General features: G+C 47.3%; 1 protein-coding gene across 2 annotated transcripts in view; it reads left to right on the forward strand.

Annotated features, from left to right (window-relative positions):
• KREMEN1 (kringle containing transmembrane protein 1) overlaps positions 1-12893 on the forward strand; it is a 51043-nt gene extending 38150 nt beyond the window's left edge. Inside the window, exons 4-9 of one of the 2 annotated variants that reach the window (XM_068990139.1) lie at positions 38-162; positions 6437-6590; positions 8120-8452; positions 9229-9427; positions 10497-10592; positions 12453-12893. In XM_068990139.1, the coding sequence (XP_068846240.1) occupies positions 38-162; positions 6437-6590; positions 8120-8452; positions 9229-9427; positions 10497-10592; positions 12453-12621 (1076 nt within the window). In that variant the 3' untranslated portion in view covers positions 12622-12893. The remainder of the gene's footprint in view (positions 1-37; positions 163-6436; positions 6591-8119; positions 8453-9228; positions 9428-10496; positions 10593-12452) is intronic. The other variant, XM_068990140.1, reaches the window with a different exon arrangement.
• The last annotated feature ends 566 nt before the right edge of the window (positions 12894-13459 follow it).

Here is a 13459-nt window from a genome sequence, read left to right on the forward strand (position 1 = left end):
ATATTGTGAAATTCTTTTGTTTTTCTTTTTTCTCCAGTGCCTGGAAACCTTGGCTGCTACAAGGATCATGGAAACCCACCTCCTCTAACTGGCACCAGTAAAACGTCTAACAAACTCACCATACAAAACTGCATCAGTTTTTGTCGGAGTCAAAGGTTCAAGGTAATGGTTCTGTGGCTTTATATCTATGGAAAAAGATGAAGGTCTAAATGCATTCTGCTGAGATATCATTTAAAATGTATTTAAATTATTTGAATTGTTAAACACAACAACCTGTGAAGCCATTACAACTGTACTTTTCTGCCAAAGAGAAGTTGGGGGAAGAGTGGAGCTTGGGATTCTGCGGCGTGAGGCAGCGCTCTGTCCAAAGACTGAGAGCAAAAAGGAAACGCCCCGTACCTGCATCCAGCTTGACCTCCAGCAGAGTCATGTGTTTCCTCCAGCGCCTGTGTGTTATGAGCAGAGACCTCTCTGGCTCCAGGGGGGTGGATCTGAGAATAAGCCAAGGTAGTGGTTACTACTTTGATACATTAAGGGGCCCTTGCCTGGAGACCAGTCCAAAATATTTTCTTTCCATTCTGTCCATTCTTCTATCTTAAAGTCATTCGTCAGTCATTAAGGTTCAATAATGCTTTTGTTTGTTTTATCAAAAAAAGAAGTCTTTTCCTCCCTCCTTTGCTTCCATCCTTCATTCCTTCCTTAATAATTTCATCAAAAGGCCATTAATCAGGCCCAAGCAAGGAGAATAGACTGGCAGTGCTCAAGGCCTGTCTGAGGCAGGGGCTGAGCAAGGCAGTTGGCCCAACATGATCAAGTGATTGGTTGCTTGCAAAAGATTGGGCATGTTAGGTAAATCTATGGAGGATAATGGGAACCAGGTTTCTCACTATTAGAGAAGGGGCCCAGAGAAAACTGGAGTGAAGCCTGCAGAGTTGGGCAGGGATTGACATTATTAGTACAGTGCGTGGTTCCTGACATATATGTAGAGAGAGAGATACAGAAATAATATATAGGCCTTGTGGTAGTTGCCAGTGATTAAGACTCCACACCTCTGCTGCAGGAGGCACAGGTTTCATCCCTGGTTGGGGACATAATATCCCACATGCCACATGATGCGGCGAAAGAAAACAAAAAGGAAAGAAACATAAATATGAAAGTGTGTGTATGTGTGTTTGTATATACATATGTATTTCCCAGCTCTTTCCACTAAGAGGGCCTGGGAACAGTGACATACTGAAAAAAGAGCTACAGTACTGGCATAAAGATGGACATAGAAGCTGAAGGAAATAGAATTTAGAGTCCAGACATCATTATTTATGGCCATATTATTATTTACATTAATCAATAATAATTTATATATCTTTATATATAAAGATATAGTAGTAGCATACATAGTATATAATAAATATGTGTTATTTATTATACATGTCAGAAACCACACACTGTACTAGTAACGTCAATCCCTGCCCAACGCTGCAGGCTTCATTCCCATTTTCTCTGGGCCCCTTCTCTAATAGTGAGAAACCTGGTTCCCATTATCCTCCATAGATTTACTTACATGCTTAATCTTTTGCAAGCAACCAATCGCTTGACTGATAGTATTATTTACAGCTGATTGATATTTGTCAAGGGCGCCATATCATTCAATGGGAAAAAAACAGTGTTTTCAGCAAACAATGTTGGGACAACTGGATATCCACATGGAAAAAAATGAAACTGGACCCCTACCTCATATATGCAAATTAATTTAAAATGGATCACAGACCTACATGTAGCAGCTAAAATTATAAAGGTTTAGGAAGAAATATGAGTACAGATATACATGACCTTGGATGAGGCAATGATTTTTTCAGTTAGGATACCAAAAGCACAGACAATCAGAGAAAAAATAAATTGGACTTCATCAAAATTTGAAATCTCTGTGTATCAAGGACACTATTAAGAAAATGAAACAGCAACTCACAGAATAGAGCAAATATTTGCAAAACATATATCTGAATAAAGATCTAATGCCCAAAATATATAAAGAACTCTAACAGTGTGACAATAGAAAGATAAACAGCCCAATTAAAAAATGAGCAAAGGATTGAATACATGTTTCTTCATAGAAGATGTACAAATGGTCAATAAGCACATGAAAATGTGCTCAACATTCTACCTATGTTCAGTTCAGTCGCTCAGTCGTATCCGACTCTTTGCGACCCCATGAATCGCAGCACGCCAGGCCTCCCTGTTCATCACCATCTCCCGGAGTTCACTCAGACTCATGTCCATCGAGTTGGAGATGCCATCCAGCCATCTCATCCTCTGTCGTCCCCTTCTCCTCCTGCCCCCAATCCCTCCCAGCATCAGAGTCTTTTCCAGTGAGTCAGCTCTTCACATCAGGTGGCCAAAGTATTGGGCTTTCAGCTTCAACATCAGTTCTTCCAATGAACACCCAGGACTGATCTCCTTTAGGATGGACTGGTTGGATCTCCTTGCAGTCCAAGGGACTCTCAAGAGTCTTCTCCAGCACCACAGTTCAAAAGCAGCAATTCTTCGGCACTCAGCTTTCTTCACAGTCCAACTCTACATCCATACCTGACCACTGGAAAAACCATGGCCTTGACTAGATGGACCTTTGTTGGCAAAGTAATGTCTGCTTTTCAATATTCTATCTAGGTTGGTCAATCGAAAAAATTTTTTTACACTTCGTGCAGTAAAGATGCTCAGTATTACCAGTCTTAGGGAAATGCAAATCAAAATCAATGAGATACCATTTCATACAATAATTAATCTAGGATGGCTCTGATTTTTTTTTTTAAGGACAAAAGCAAATGTTAATAATGTAGAGAAATTACAACCCAGAAATCCCATTTCTAGATATTTACCCTAGAGAAAGGAAAGCCTATGTTCACACAGAAATATACACAAATGTTTAGAGCAGCTCTGTTTTATAATCATGAAAAACAAAACAACTCAATGGATTAGCAACCTGTGGTACACTCATGCAATAAACTGCCACTCAGCAAACTTTAGGTCAGTTCAGAGGAGCCTCAGAGAGACTATGCTGAGGGAAAGGAGCCAGCCTCAGAATACGATTCTGCGTATAGTGTGTCTGAGTCTATTCTGACTGGTGTGCAAAGTACTTGGTCTAACCAAGCATTCACTAATGCAACATTGTAAACCAACTATATTCCAATTAAATAAAAGACAACAAGAATTCATTTCTCAAAGTCCTGAAGGCTGCGAAGTCCAAGATCAAGGCTTTGGCAGATTTGGTGTCTGGTGATGGCTTGTTTCCTGCTTCATAGATGGCTGTCTCCTCACTGTGTCCTCACATGGTAGAAGGGGAAAGGGGGTCTCTTTTATAAAGGCTCTAATCCCATTCATGAGCACAAGCCCTCATGAATCACTTCCCAAAGATTCCACCACTAGGTACCATCACATTGGGAATTAGCTTTCAACATATAAATTTGCAGGGGAGGGGCAGACATGGACATTTGGTCTCTAGCATATGACAGTCTTAAAAAGTTAAAACTATAGTATGAAAACTAATTAGTGTATGACCTCAGTCAGATCCCTTACGATTATACAGTGGAAGTGACAAATAGATTCAAGGGATTTGATCTGACAGAGTGCCTGAAGAACTATGGATGGAGGTTTGTAACATTGTACAGGAGGCTATGATCAAAATCATCCCCAAGAAAAAGAAATGCAAAATGGCAAAATGGTTATCTGAGGAGGCCTTACAAGTAGCTGAGGAAAGAAGACAAGTGAAAAGCAAAGGAGAAAAGGAAAGATATACCCATCTGAATGCAGAGTTCCAAAGAACACCAAGGAGAGAGAAGATAGCCTTCCTAAGTGATCAGTGCAAAGAAATAGCAGAGAACAATAGAATGGGAAAGACTAGAGAGCTCGTCCAGAAAATTGGAGATGCCAAGGAAACATGTCATGCAAAGATGGGCACAATAAAGGACAGAGACAGTATGGCCCTAACAGAAGCAGAGGTGTTAATAAGATGCGCCAAGAATACACAGAAGAGCTATACAAAAAGATCTTAATGACCCGGATACCTGCGATGGCATGATCACTCACCTAGAGCCAGACATCCTGGAGTGCAAAGTCTAGTGGGCCTTAGGAAGCATCACTATGAACAAAGCCAGTGGAGGTGATGGAATTCCAGTAGAGCTATTTCAAATCCTGAGAGATGATGCTGTGAAAGTGCTGCACTCAATATGCCAGCAAATTTGAAAACCTCAGCAGTGGCCACAGGACTGGAAAAGGTCAGTGTTCATTCCAATCTCAAAGAAAGGCAATGCCAAAGAATTCAAACTACTGCACAATTGCACTCATCTCACACACTAGTAAAGTAATGCTCAAAATTCTCCAAGCCAGCCTTCAACAGTATGGGAACCAAGAACTTTCAGATGTTCAAGGTGGATTTAGAAAAGGCAGAGGAAGCAGAGATCAAATTGCCAGTATCATTGGATCCTAGAGAAAGTAAGAGAGTTCCAGAAAAACATCTACTTGTGCTTTATTGACTATGCCAAAGCCTTTAAACTGTGTTGATCACAACAAACTGTGGAAAATTCTTAAAGAGATGGGAATACCAGACCACCTTACCTGTCCCCTGAGAAATCTGTATGCAGGTCAAGAAGCAACAGTTAGAACTGTACATGGAGCAACGGACTGCTTCCACATTGGGAAAGGAGTAAGTCAAGGCTGTATATTGTCACCCTGTTTATTTAACTTATGTGCAGAGTACATCATGCGAAATGCAGGGCTGGATAAAGCACAACCTGGAATCAAGATTGCCGGGAGAAATAGCAACCTCAGATATGCAGATGACACCGCCCTTATGGCAGAAAGTGAAGAACTGAAGAACCTCTTGATGAAAATGAAAGAGGAGAGTGAAAAAGCTGTCTTAAAACTCAGCATTCAAAAAATGAAAATCATGGCATCCATTCCCATCACTGCATGGCAAATAGATGGGGAAAAAAATCAAAACAGTAAGAGACTTTATTTTCTTGGGCTCCAAAATCAGTGCAGATGGTGACTGCAGCCATGAAATTAAAAGACGCTTGCTCCTTGGAAGAAAAACTATGACCAACCTAGACAGCATATTAAAAAGCAGAGACATTACTTTGCTGACAAATGTCCGTCTAGTTAAAGCTATGGTTTTTTCCAGTAGTCCTGTATAGATGTGAGAGTTGGACCATAAAGAAAGCTGAGCACCGAGGAATTGATGCTTTTGAACTATGGTATTGGAGAAGACTCTTGAGAGTCCCTTGGACAGCAGGAATATCAAACCAGTCAATCCTAAAGGAAATCAGTCCTAAATATTTATTGGAAGGACTGATGCTAAAGCTGAAACTCCAGGACTTTGGCCACCTGATGGGAAGAACTGACTCATTGGAAAAGACCCTGATGCTGGGAAAGATTGAAGGCCGAAGGAGAAGGGGATGACAGGGGATAAGATGGTTTGATGGCATCACTGACTCAATGTACATGAGTTTAATAAGCAAGTTCTGGGAGTTGGTGATGGACAGGGAAGCCTGGTGTGCTGCAGTCCATGGGTCACAAGGAGTCAGACACGACTGAGCGACTGAACTGAGGGCTCACAGAGGGGAACTATAGAGCAACAGTACGAGAAAGGTTACTGCTCATGCTCCGTGTCCTGCTTGTAGTGGTGGTTGTACGAATTTATTCATGGGTTAAAATTCTTAGGCCTGTATACCATACAAATAGTTGTATTGTATGGTAATATAAAAATAAAAATGTTAAATAGGGGATTTCCCTGGTGGTCCAGTGGTTTAAAAATCTACCTGCCAAAAGAAAAGTAAAAAACAAACAAACAAAAAAAAAAAAAAAGAAAAAATCCACCTGCCAATGCAGGGAACAGAGGTTTGATCTCTAGTCTGGGAAGGTTACACATGCCACAGGGCAACTAAGCCCGTGCGCTTTAGAGGCTGCGTTCCAAAGCCACTGCAATGAGAAGTCTGCTTACTGCAACTAGAGAGACCTGTGCACAGGAACAAAGATCTGGGGTAGCCATAAATAAATCAGTTAATTTTAAAATGTATTTCATAGGGCCTACAATAAGTTTGCAATAAGCACTAACTTCAAAGCATTTACCACCTGTCACATAGTAAACATTCAATAAAATGTTTAGCTGTTATTAATGTTTCAAGTTAATGGGATCCCTGTCTTTAACTGAGTTAAATACAGTAGAATTGCAAACATAAGTAAGAGATGCTCAGGAGGGGAAGCACCCGTGGTGGTACACAATCACAGTTACAAGCCAGCATGTAGTGAAGTGCGGTGAGAGTTGGGCAGAGGATCCAGGGAAGGTGGGCTGGGAGGGCAAGGTGCTTGCTTGCCGAGGGGCTGACCCGGCCAGGCCACCTGACACCCCGACTGACGCTTACCAAGTGCTGCTTTTCTGTCATGGCAGTTTGCCGGGATAGAGTCGGGCTACGCTTGCTTCTGTGGAAACGACCCTGATTACTGGAAGGACGGGGAGGCAGCCAGTACTGAGTGCAGCAGCGTCTGCTTTGGGGACCACACCCAGCCCTGTGGGGGTGATGGCAGGGTCATCATCTTCGACAGTGAGTATGCCCCGGGCCCTGCGCTGTCCAAGGCTTGGGGACCCTGGGCCAGGGAAGCCAGCCCGCCCATTGTCTGCCCCCGCCTCCCTGCTGTGCAGTCATTCACCTGCAGTACTTACTAAGCACCTGCTGCAGGCCAGGGGCAGGTGCCTTTTGCCTCTGCTATTCCTCCAAAGGCAATGAGTCTTCTCCTGGTTACTCTGACAAGAGTAACAGCAGCTCCCAGGGATAGACAGGGGCCTGGGAGCAGAAGAGTGTGTGGCCCCTTCCTCTCAACTTCAGGCTTTTGCTCCAGGAGGGTTCTGGAAGAGAGCAGGGTATCAGTCCCCCAGCAGCAGCTCATCACCTCCTGCCCACTGGTCCCACCAATGGGGACCCTTTGGTCTCCTGCCCCACCCTGGTCCTTCTCATGGGCACTGGATGGAGGCCTGCACAGAAGTGCGTACAAGTGAGTGCAGACTGTGTGTCTGGGGCTTCCAGGCATCCTGGACTGAGAGGCTGGTCCACATTCAGCCTTTAGACATTAGTTAAAATTTTAGCTGCTTTCTTCTTCCTTGCTTTCATGGTGGCCCACTCTCCTGCTTGTGCTCTGTCAAGGATGAAGCACTTTGTGTGGCCTGACTCTCCTCAGAGGAGCTTCTTTTTAGAATTAAAATCCCTTGGTTGTCTTGAGACCTCAGCTTTCTGATGGGTTGAAGAAAAAGTTCTGAGCTTCTTCTCAGTGTTAGGATGGAAGCAGCTTTCTACATCCTAAAGGGAAGTGGGTGCCCCCTACAACCTGGCCTGCTTTGTAAATCCTGGGCCTGCCCTTCCTCTTGAGGACTTTGATTTCTAGGCTCTTGTCTTCACCTCACCACATAAGACTGTGAAGTGGTGTGTCCCCTTCCCTGAACCTGCTGCTCAGAACCGGGGGTCCAGACATTAGATGTGCTGGTGCAGAGTAATGAGGGAACTTCCTGTTTTCAGAAGGTCATTTCTTGTGCCACAGTGTCCCACTTCAAAAACAAGTGTGGCCCCTCCCATGAGCCTTGCACCCCTAAGGTACCCGGGAGGCCCTCACTTCACTGAGTACCCCCTGCAGAGAGGCCTGTGTTTTCATGTGCTTTGTCTCATCTGTCTGTCCTCACACATTCATATAATACAGGAGCAGGTGGTGGTCTCTCCACCCTCAAAGCCGAGAGAAGTGAGAAGTCTGGATGTGAAGTGAGCCCCTGGGATCACATGGCCCAGCTGGTCCCGAACCCAGACTCTCTGACTCCAGCCCGGCCCCCGCCTGGCTGTACTGCCATGCTGTGTGCTCACTCTGAGGTCTCCTGGGAGAAAAAAAAGCTTCCAGTCATTTGTTCAGGGTTTAAGCTACTCATTCTGTGATTCGATCCTGAAACATAAGATGGTCTGGTTTTGCAGACAAAAAGCAACATACTAGACTGGATCCCATCAGCTCAGAAGTTTCGTTTGTAACACTTTGGAAAGCAAACCCCATGGCCAAGCCCCCGATTTGAGGGCTGGTGTCCTTTTGTCTCCTGCAGGTCTGGTTGGCGCCTGTGGTGGGAATTACTCGGCCATGACCTCTGTGGTGTATTCCCCTGACTTTCCTGATGCCTACGCCGCAGGGAGGGTCTGCTACTGGACCATCCGGGTCCCAGGAGCCGCGCACATCCACTTCAACTTCACCTTGTTTGACATCCGGGATTCTGCAGACATGGTGGAGCTGCTGGATGGCTACACCCACCGCGTCCTGGTCCGTTTCAATGGGAGAAACCGCCCGCCTTCGTCCTTTAACATCTCTCTGGATTTCATCATTTTGTATTTCTTCTCTGATCGCATCAATCAAGCCCAGGGATTTGCCGTCTTATACCAAGGTAATGCCCCGGCCTCCTCGGGCCCCCCTTGCACCTCGTTATGATGTGCGGACTTCAGGTGTTTCTTGCGTGTCAGGAGCTGCCCAATCAACCTGCAGGTTTTCCCACTTCCTGTTTTATAACTTGTACATGCTGCATGATACAGGGAAGAGATGCCACCTGTGAGTTTTGCTGTTTTAGTCATTCTCGTGACAGTTTTTATGGAAAGGCTAAAATAACTAAAAGAGCTGAGATTGGTAGAATCAGAAGGTTCCAAAGAGGTCATTTGGTTCATCCTCCTGTCTCTGAATACCCTTGCCAATCACCAAAGCCTGGTTCACTGTCCTCAGACCATCCTAACATGGAGCTATGCTCCTGTACTGTGGATACGTGTGCTGGGTACACAGAAGGCATCCGTGACCTAGTCTCTGCCCTGGATGTCAGGAGCCTAGAGAAGAGTTCAGTCAGTGTGTGGCTCCCGTGTACAGGTGGGGCAGGCTGGAAGGACATGTAGGATTGGGGCAGACAGATAGGAAACAAGAGGGCCTTTCACGCTGAGGGACCGTAGCTGCAGAGGCACAAGGGAAGGACCACCCTAAAGCATGTCCGGGAGTCCACACAGAGACATCAGATGGCTTCTTCAGAGCCAGAGCCTGGCAGGTTCTGCTTTGGGGCCAGGGCAGAGAATTGCCCCCAGGACTGAACCAGAGAAAATGGCCCCCTCTTTGTAACCAGTGCCACCTCCTTTTTGGCATCTCCACCTGCTTTCCCCCAGCTAATTCCTTTTGATCTTCCAGCCATCAAGGAAGACCCACCACAGGAAAAGCCCACTGACAACCAGATGCTGGCCGAGGTGATCACGGAGCAGGCCAACTTCAGTGTGAGCGCTGCCCGGTCCTCCAAAGTCCTCTACGTCATCACCACCAGCCCCAGCCACCCACGCCAGACTGTGCCAGGTAGCCGTTCCCAGACACCATCAAAGGGGTGGGAGCCACAGAGCTTGGCAGCAGCACCCTAGGCAGTTACAGAAACAGGGTACTCTTGGGTGTTTCCCTTTCCGAGGCAGCTTGGGGGTCCTGGCTCCATGACTCTCTTTGTCCTGGCCTTGGAGGGACATCTTCTCTCTGGCTTGATTCCTTAGTCCTTAGGCAAAGTGCTCACCTCCTTTAGGACACGATATGTAATAAGCTTATCCAGTGTTTTCCACAGCCCCAACTTGTAGTTCACTAAATGCATTGGCAGTTGCCAGAGCTCTTTCCTCAGTCATTGGACAGATCTGTAAATGCTTTAATGATGCTAGGCTCTGTTGTAGGTGCTGGACTGTACAGAGAACCACACAAAATCCCTGCCCTCCTGCCACTTGTAAGTGGGAGGAGAAAGACAAGAAGCGAAATGAGAAGTCAGATAGTGACCTGAGCTGTGAAGGCAGCCCCCACAGGAGTAGGGTAGAGAGGGAGCAGTAGTCTTGTGGTCTAAGCTTGGTGACTTGATTGGACACAGACTGTCGCTCCCTCTTCTGCCAAGGAAATTGCAGTCTTTAGGAGCTGGTAGAGCTGCAGATACCATTAGTGATTCCCCGCTCTAAAGGTTTTGCCCTGCAGGACTCGCATCAGGGAGTCAGGCAGGAGAGCCCCTCCCTGTGTGTCCTGTCCTTTGCGTATCTGTAGCATTCCACAGTTGACTCATCCCATTCCTCAGATGAGGAAACCAAGGCTCAGAGAGGTTATGTAACTCATCTGCAGTCACACAGTGGTCCCAGCAGTGGAGATGGAATGTGTACCACCCCTTTTGACTCTGAGTTGAGTGTTCTTTGAACCACACTGCCTGCCTCTCTCCACAGGGGAGTCAGGAACCAGGCGAGGTGCTCAGAGGACTGGGTCTCCATGCCAGCCCTGCTCCAGCTGCATCCTGTGGCCATGCCCACCTGCCGGGAACCCCTCAGCCAGCCTGCCCCCCGACCCTGAGCTGCCAGGGCTCCCTCAGGGCTCCACGCAGACCTCCTCCTGAAAACTGAACTCACACCCAGTCCGAAATTCACCCCTTGTGCAGACTCACCCCTGTGTTTTACACTTGCAGGATGGACAGTGTATGGCCTGGCAACACTCCTCATCCTCACGGTCACAGCCATTGTAGCAAAGATACTTCTGCACATCACGTTCAGGTGAGTACGGGAGCTGCCCGGCCCCAGGAAGGGAAGATAATTTCCTACTTCGTTTCAGTTGTCTGAAAACACTTGTAACATCAGAACACAATTCCAAAGTGCTCAACACGGGGCAGTGTACAGCCGTAGACATCCCTCATTCTCTGTAGAGTGAATTGTCCACCTGAACAAATCTCACTGAGGTTTGAGGGATTGTGTTTGCTCCCCAGTCTAGAGGATATCATTTCACGAGGACTGAAATAGTTTGGGCATAAAACAGGACAATTTCCTTTGTTCTGATTTGTGCTGATTTGTGATTTACGTAACAGCAAAGATTCCTAGGATAATACCAGGTATATTTCCTGATGCCGTCTAGAATCTGTGAGACAGTCTTAGGAAGAGAAGTTTTATTAACTATTGTTTAATAATTATTCTAAAGCAGTTATTTAGGAAGCTTATAATAGCTTCACCCTTCAATTCTGACCAATTTGGGAAAAAAATTCCTTCTCTTGCTTCCACTTTTTCAGGTTTAACTGCTCTGCCTTTCAGGAAAGGGGCGGTTGTTCTGCACGGGAGCCTGTGCACCTACAGAAGGGCTTGCTCGTCTTCCGGGACCTCTGCTCTGTCTTTCCTGTGGTTCCCAGTCCAGGCTCTCTCAGTTTCTCTTTTCCCCCCAGTTTTATTGAGATAATTGACATAAAGTCTCCTCCATTTCAAGGAGGAGCGTTGGTGCAAAAGCTACCTTTTCCCCAACTTTCTGGCTTGTGCTCTGACTCAGTTGTCCTGCGTCTTCGAGTGGGGGCTTCTTTGCTGCAGTGCGCAGGCCGCTCACTGCAGTGGCTTCTCTCGTTGCGGAGCACAGGGCCTAGGTGTGCGGGCTTCAGCACCTGCGGCACGTGGGCTCAGCTGTGCAGCTCGAGGGCTCCAGCCCACAGGCTCGGTGGCTGCGATGCGTGGGCTTAGTTGCCCTGAGGCTGCCGCAGACTCATACATTAAATGCTGGCTCCTCTATTGCCCTGTAAAGGCTGCCCTTGGCCACTTTGGCACTACTCATAGGCCTTGCCACCCTGCACTGTACATTTTTCAGGGAAAACAATGTCCTTATTATTGTTTACTGATCCCTCCAGTCTCTAAAGGCTCTATTAGGTTTCCCCAGGCCTCCTCACCGAATATCCCATTTTATAGGTGCAGGTATCTCATGAAATGGTAGGTTGCTTTGGATGCATATATATATATATATGTGTGTGTTTTTCTTTCTTTTTTTGAGTCACAGTTCACATACTCCAGGGAAGCCTCTCAGGCGTAGTCCCATCTGTGTGTCCCCGATGGCAGGGAGGGGACGGGGTGCTCTCTGGGGCCCAGCACCTCACCATGCACCGAGACCCCAAAGCTCGTGTGCGTCTCCCATCTGACACCCAGTCCCTCTGCACTTTTCCCACCCAGCAGCCCGAGGGGCTGACACAGGGAGGGCAGGTGGGGAGAAAAGCAGGGCCCACTCCCAGCAGAGCAGGTTTGCCTTCATCCTGTTTAGGTAGGTGAGCTTGTGAATAAGTGTCATTCGAAAAAAGTTCATCTGCTTAAAAAGAGATTTTTGACAACTCATGATCTCTCAGGCCAGCCCTTTCCAGATTGGAATAATCCTGCCAGCTAGAAGGTTCTTCGTTACTCTGAGCTGGGCCCTGCCCCACTGCACTGCCATGCCATGGGATTTGGGTCAGCCTGGTGATCCCTCCAGTCTCTAAAGGCAGCTATTAGGTTTCCCCAGGCCTCCTCACCGAGTATCCCATTTTATAGGTGCAGGTATCTCATGAAATGGTAGGTTGCTTTGGATGCTTAGTTCTGTTCTACTTGAAAAATTAATAAGATATTTTTGTTGGACAGATCCCATCGCGTTCCTGCCTCGGGGGACCTTAGGGATTGTCATCAACCAGGACCGTCGGGGGAAATTTGGAGCATTTTTTACGAGCCTTCTACTTCGATTTCCATCTTTAAGAAGAAGCTCAAGTGTCAGAGTCAACCAGATGACCGTAATCCACTTGTGAGTGACTAAAAGCTCCCCCTCCACGCCCAGGACACGACATCCCTCTGTACTCGACGCCCCTGGGGACTGCCTCTCCCATGGTTTCCTTCCACCGACTCTTCCCTGCCTCGCCTTTGGCCTCCTCCGGGGCAGCAGTCTTCCGACTGGGCGGGCACCTGACATGTGGGCTGCTTGGCCTGGATTCAACCTGCTTCATCACCACACTCAGGAGAGAGACTCAAGGTCCCCGGTCTGTGCCCCGTGCGTCTCACTCTGATCTAGGAGTGGGGGATTGGAACAAGGGGGCCTGAGGTGACGGGATGATTGCATCAGGCGTGGGGCTCAGGTACATTCTAGACGACTGTCAGGTAGTGGGTAGGTAGTGCTTCTTCCCAGTTTTGTCCATGCACAGATGGCTTTCTCCTGGTCTTGCTGCTTTGGAACAGGCCAGGCAGAGAGCGTTCTGAGGCTGTTCCGAGGGGTGGCCTGGTCCGGTACTCCTGGGCGTTAGCTGCCCTGCCCATGATGTAGGCCCATGCTCTGTGCTAGCTCTGGGCTCTGGGCAAGGATGGTTCTCCTCCAGCCTGGAAGGCCGTCAGGTCAAACCTGACACCTTCACCCGCGGCTACTTTCTATGGCTTCTTTGTGCAGCTTGGTGACCAGCAGATAGGTTTGAGGGATGGTCATAAGAAATGTCCAGCCGTCTATTCACTCAGCAGACTTCACCGAAAGCTTTTCTAGGTGCTCAGTAACTCCTCACTGGGTTTGCTGGCCTCGTCCCTGAGCAGCTTGAGGTCCCGTGGAGCCCAAGCCACGCCCTGTCTGGTGACTCCTAAGCTGCCTCTCTGTTCAGAACAGTGTATATGGC

The sequence above is a fragment of the Capricornis sumatraensis genome, chromosome 17, assembly GCF_032405125.1.
Source record: "Capricornis sumatraensis isolate serow.1 chromosome 17, serow.2, whole genome shotgun sequence".
Classification (NCBI taxonomy): Eukaryota; Metazoa; Chordata; class Mammalia; order Artiodactyla; family Bovidae; genus Capricornis; species Capricornis sumatraensis.